Genomic DNA, 5,640 nt, shown 5'->3' with positions numbered 1-5,640 from the left:
AAAGAAGGGAGGAGCTTTTATTGAGCACTTACTGAGTGAGTACCTCTCCTTGAATGCCGCTCCTGCTGTCTCTGTTTCTCTCCCCTGGGGCAGGTGCAGGAGGAACAAAGCAGGGCACTGCTGCAGCGCCCAGCCGACCTGGCCCTTGTCATCTACCTCGTCCTTGCTGGCTTCTTCACTCTGTTCCGGGGCCTGGTGAGTCTGCGCTGGCCAGTCTACCCCTCCCCTGCCTCTGGTCTCCCTTCCCTGACCCACCTCTCCCACGCTGCCGTTCTTCCTGTTTGATCATCCAAGGAAGTTCTTCATCAAGTCTAACCTGAGTGTTCCAGGACAAAGCCCCATTTCTGCCATCCCAACTTGAGCAGGGCTGGGAAAGGCCAGAACAAGGGGTGTGGGCCTCGGAGGGTGGGGGAGGCCTGCTGTGGGAGGGGTGTCTGACGGTTGATGGCGTGTCTGCCTGTCCCAGGTGGTGCTTGACTGCCCCACAGATGCCTGCTTTGTCTATATCTACCAGTATGAGCCGTACCTGCGGGATCCCGTGGCCTACCCTAAGGTGCAGGTGAGAGGGCAGTGGGGAGAAGACCACGCTCCTGCCACGGGTAGGGATCCAGCCGGCCTCTTTGAAGCAGATGCCAGAAGCACAGCTCAAACAGGCAGAAGCCCATATGGAATTTATTGTCTTACTAAAAAAAGGACAGATGTGGTCTTCAGGTATGGCTGGATCCAGGCGCTCAAGGTGTAGCCTGGGCTCTGCTTTATTTTTCTTTCTTTCTTTCTTTCTTTCTTTCTTTTCTTTTCTTTTTTTTTGGAGACAGAGTTTCATTCTTGTCACTCAGGCTGGAGTGCAATGGCACGATCTTGGCTCACTGCAACCTCCACCTCCCGGGTTCAAGTGATTCTCCTGCCTTACAGGCGTGATCCACTACACTCGGCTAATTTTGTATTTTTAGTAGAGACAGGGTTTCACCATGTTGGTCTGGCTGGTCTCAAACTCCTGACCTCAAGTGATCCACCCACCTTGGCCTCCCAAAGTGCTAGGATTACAGACGTGAGCCACCGTGCCCGGCCTCTGGGCTCTGCCTTCTTTGCATGGCTCGGCTCTCAGGCAGTCCCTTTGTGGGGTGGCAGAGACAGCCTGTGGCAGCTCCAGGCTTCTTTGCACCCCACTCAGCCACCTCAGAGCCATGTGAGCCTTATTACCCCTGAGATTAAGCACTGGTCTTAGGCAGGCTCGGAGTGGCCCAGCCTGGGTCACTTGCCCATTTCTTACTGAGCATCACGGCCAGGGGGCTGGAATGCTCTGACTGGCCACGCCAGGGTCACAGGCCACTTCCGGAGAAAGGTTGGTAGGTTTGATGCATGTGTGTGTTTTGGGAGGATGGAGGCAAGGATCCCCAAGGAAATAGAGGAGCACTTTGCAGAGAGCCTGGGTGAGATCTGAGGCTGTCCAGATCCTTCCTCAGGGCCTCCACCTCAGGGGTCTCAGGAGACCCACCTGGAGTAGCTGCTCATCTCACAGGCCGGTGCCCCTCTCCTCCCGCCCCGCAGATGCTGATGTACATGTTCTATGTCCTGCCTTTCTGCGGCCTGGCTGCCTATGCGCTCACCGTCCCTGGTTGTTCCTGGCTGCCCGATTTGGCCTTGGTGTTTGCTGGAGCCATTGGTCAGGTGAGGCGGGGGTGGGTGGGTGCGCAGGCATGGGAGGTGTCTACTCATCAGCGACTTTAGTGTCCTCCCTGGGCACTGTAATGATGGGTCCCCAAGAGGCCCCAGCCCCAGGCCCAGGATCCCACAATTCCCTAGTCAAGGGGAGACAAAGCCTGATACAGACGGTCCAAGCCCCACGGGGTCAGAATTGGAAAAGATGGAGGTACAGGGGCTGTGAAGGATTCCAGAGGGGAAAGGTTTCCTAGAAGCAGGGACATAGGGGCTGGGCTTTGAGGTATGGGGATGAGTTCTCCAGGCAGGGAAGGGCATTCCAGGAATGGGAGCACCATGAGGAGAGCACAGAGGGAGAGAGTGAGTTAGCAGGGCCATGAGATGGGCAAAGGCAGAGATAAGAGAAATTGGCAGCTAGATGCTGAAGGCTTTGAACTCTGGGACCAGGGGCTTGCACTGAGGGTGATGCGGAGATGGAGGAGGTGTTTGAGCAGTGAGGGGCCCAGTCAGAGCTGGGAGCCTTTTCCTGGGTTCCTGATGAAAAGCGCTAAAGCCCGGGTCCCAACCAGGGAGTAGGGACCAGGAAGACATCTAGAATCCACGGGATTTGTGCTGAGACCTCCGGGGTGCGGAAGACTGGGCAGAGGACCTGGACCCAGGTCAGAGAGAGATGGGGTGCAGGGCCCAGGAGATGAGGTCAAGCAAGTGGGAAGAGACTCACAGACAAGTGGACAAGCACAGGGAGGACAGACAGGACACGCAAGGGCAGGAATCTTTACAAATAGGAGGCTGGCGCAGCGGCTCATGCCTGTAATCCCAGCACTTTGGGAGGCCAAGGTGGATGGATTGCCTGACCTCAGGAGTTCAAGATCAGTCTGGGCAACATGACGAAACCCCATCTCTACTAAAAATACAAAAAATTGGGCTGTGCGGGGTGGCCCACACCTGTAATCCCAGCACTTTGGGAGGCTGAGGCAGGTGGATCACGAGGTCAGCAGTTCAAGACCAGTCTGACCAAGATGGTACAACCAACCCCCTCTCTACTGAAAATACAAAAATTAGCCAGGTGCAGTGGCAGGCACTTGTAATCCCAGCTACTCAGGAGGCTGAGGCAGAAGAATTGCTGGAACCCAGGTGGCAGAGGTTGCAGTGAGCTGAGATCGCACCACTGCACTCCAGTTTGGGAGCTAGAGTGAGACTCCATCTCAAAAAAAAGGAAAATTAACTGGTTGTAATGGTGCATGCCTGTAGTCCCAGCTACTCAGAGGAGGCTGAAGCACGAGATTTGCTTGAATCCAGGAGGAAGCAGAGGTTGCAGTGAACCGAAATCGTGCCACTGCCCTCTAGCATGGGCAGCAGAGTGAGACTCTGTCTCAAAAAAATAAAAAAGAGGCTGGGCGCGGTGGCTCAAGCCTGTAATCCCAGCACTTTGGGAGGCCGAGGCGGGTGGATCACGAGGTCAAGAGATCGAGACCATCCTGGTCAACATGGTGAAACCCCGTCTCTAACTAAAAATACAAAAAATTAGCTGGGCATGGTGGCGCGTGCCTGTAATCCCAGCTACTCAGGAGGCTGAGGCAGGAGAATTGCCTGAACCCAGGAGGCGGAGGTTGCGGTGAGCCGAGATCGCGCCATTGCACTCCAGCCTGGGTAACAAGAGTGAAACTCTGTCTCAAAAAAATAAATAAATAAATAAATAAATAAATAAATAAAAATAAAAAAGCGACAAGATAGATGGACTGGAGATGGGGGACAGGTAGATGAGCAGAGCCAGAGAGGTGATGGCCGTCCCCTAGGCTCTGCCTGACCTTACCTGGGTGGGCGGCGGTGATGCTGGGACTTCCGTTCCTTCCTGGCCCCTGATGTCCATCTTCCCTGTCCGGCCGCCAGGCACAGTTCTCGCACATGGGGGCTTCCATGCACCTGCGCACACCCTTCACCTACCGTGTGCCTGAGGACACCTGGGGCTGCTTCTTCGTGTGCAATCTGCTGTATGCGCTGGGCCCCCACCTGCTGGCCTACCGCTGCCTTCGGTGGCCCGCATTCTTCCAGCAGCCACCCCCCCCCGGGCCCCCGGCCCACCACAAGAAGCAGCAGTGAGAGGGCTGTGGACTCGGGACCGAGGACTCTGTTTATGAGCCCAGCCGGCCCTACCCCGGGAAGGGCGGGTCGGGCGTTTTAGAGACAGGAGGGACAATCTCCAGGTGTCTTTATTCCTGGCTGTGGTGGTTTCAGGCCGGTGGGTGGGATGGAGACCGATGACCTGCAAAGACAGCTTCCCACAGCTGTCACCACGCTCCAACCCCCACACAGACGCTGCCACCCCTCCCAGAATTTACCCATCATCCCCTGATGGATCCTTTTAGTAAAAAGCCTTTCCATTTCCAAAATATCAGTGCCTGAGTGTTTCAGGGTGCAGGGGCGAGGGACCCTCTTCTTGGCCCCTGCGAGGGCCCACCCATCACTTCCGTTGTGGTTGCCCGGAGGGAGAGGTGCTGAGATGGCAGAAGACAGCCTCTGGTCGGTATGCACAGTTCCATCTTCCGGATGGGGAAACCAAGGCTCAGGATGGACAAGAGACCTGCCCAAGGTCACAGTCAGAGAGAAAAGTTCCTGCTCTGCCAATAAATCATAACTAATAGCACGACTCAGTTATTAAGCACCTACTGTATGCCACACCAAAGGCTAACCTTGACTGCTACATGCTGGATCCCATATTCCAGATGGGGAAACCAAGGCTTCGGGAGGTGAAGCTCCTGGTCTGAGATCATGCCTTCCTCAGCCCCCGAGGCATGGCTGAGCTAAGAGATGGAGGCCCAGCCTGCTGGGACATAGAGACCACAACCCTGCCTCTGCTATCTGGTTGGGCTGGGCTCATTGTAGGGGAAACTGAGTCCTGGAAGGACGCCAAGGGGTTGGGAGAAAGATTCACTGTTTCCTAGTATTTATTTTTGAAATTATGTGAAAGGCCAGGTTTAGGGGTGACTTGCGCCCGGAGCGAGTCAGGGGCTTGACCGGATGTCCCCTTTTCTCACCCCCCCAACCCCTACTGGAGATCTTATGTCAGCAACAGGCTCAGAGAGGCCAACCGTCTCCTCCAAGGTCCCACAGCCAGTGTGGGGCAGATTGGATTGGGGCCTGTGGCTCCAAGTCACAGCATAGTGTGATTCTCATGACGTCCCCACCCCGCACAGTGAGCACCTTCGAGGTGCTGGGGACCTGGACTCCACCATGACTACTCAATGGACAGATGGGTAAACTGAGGCCAGCAGGCCAAGTGATCCCTTTCAGCAGACCCCCCAGGTCCCCTGCTAAAGCACAGTAACCAGGATAGAAGACTCAGCTCCCTCCTCCATTTCAAAGATGGTTAAACTGAGGCTCAGAGAACTTCCCTGGCCTAAGTTCAGCCAGCAGGGTTAGGGGGCTAGCTTTGCCCTCAAAAGTCCAGAGTGCTTCTTCCCCTCCCCCCCCACCGGTGCTCTAGACACCTCTCCAGGAAAGCGCGGGACGCTGCGGCCCCTTTAACGCACCCCCCCTCGCCTGCCTTCCTCCTCCCCTTGCAGGCAGACGCCGGGATTGCGCCGCCTGCAGGGACCTGCCCAGTCCTACCCAACCCGGTGTGCAGGGAGCGCAGTCCGGGTGCGTAGGGGCCGCTCGGCGGGGGGCCGCGCGGGCAAGATGGTGAGTGGGGCCACGGGTGAGGGTGGTGCGTCTCCTCAATCTGGGATTCCATCTCTCTCTGTCTCTTCCTTCTCTGTCTCTCACCCTCTTTGATCGCTCTTTCCGGCACTCTCTCGGTTCTCTCCTTTTCCATCGCTCCCTGCCTCTGTCTCATCCTCTCTGCCCTTTTCTTCTCCATTTGTCTTTCCCTACCCCTATTTCTCCCTCCTCTTCTCCGAGTCTCTCTGCCTGTCTCTCCTCTGTCTCTCTCTCACCATCTCTGTCTCTCCCTCTCCATCTCTGTCTCTCTCCGTCTGTCTC

The 5,640-nt window shown here is 56.2% G+C and overlaps 2 protein-coding genes across 2 annotated transcripts in view; both read left to right on the top strand.

Moving 5' to 3' along the window:
* Positions 1 to 4,298, top strand: part of TM6SF2 (transmembrane 6 superfamily member 2) — a 12,313-nt gene extending 8,015 nt beyond the window's left edge. The window contains exons 7-10 of the mRNA XM_017501366.2: positions 94 to 195; positions 467 to 559; positions 1,549 to 1,668; positions 3,550 to 4,298. Of these exons, the coding sequence (XP_017356855.1) occupies positions 94 to 195; positions 467 to 559; positions 1,549 to 1,668; positions 3,550 to 3,759 (525 nt within the window). The 3' untranslated portion in view covers positions 3,760 to 4,298. The remainder of the gene's footprint in view (positions 1 to 93; positions 196 to 466; positions 560 to 1,548; positions 1,669 to 3,549) is intronic.
* A 924-nt stretch (positions 4,299 to 5,222) lies between these two features.
* HAPLN4 (hyaluronan and proteoglycan link protein 4) overlaps positions 5,223 to 5,640 on the top strand; it is an 8,334-nt gene continuing 7,916 nt past the window's right edge. Inside the window, exon 1 of the mRNA XM_017501365.2 lies at positions 5,223 to 5,340. Within this exon, the coding sequence (XP_017356854.1) occupies positions 5,338 to 5,340 (3 nt within the window). The 5' untranslated portion in view covers positions 5,223 to 5,337. The remainder of the gene's footprint in view (positions 5,341 to 5,640) is intronic.

The sequence above is a fragment of the Cebus imitator genome, unplaced genomic scaffold (genome assembly GCF_001604975.1).
Source record: "Cebus imitator isolate Cc_AM_T3 unplaced genomic scaffold, Cebus_imitator-1.0 Scaffold280, whole genome shotgun sequence".
In the NCBI taxonomy this organism is placed as follows: domain Eukaryota; kingdom Metazoa; phylum Chordata; class Mammalia; order Primates; family Cebidae; genus Cebus; species Cebus imitator.
The sequence above is the reverse complement of the archived record's forward strand: the minus strand, read 5'-3'. Positions and strand labels throughout refer to the sequence as shown.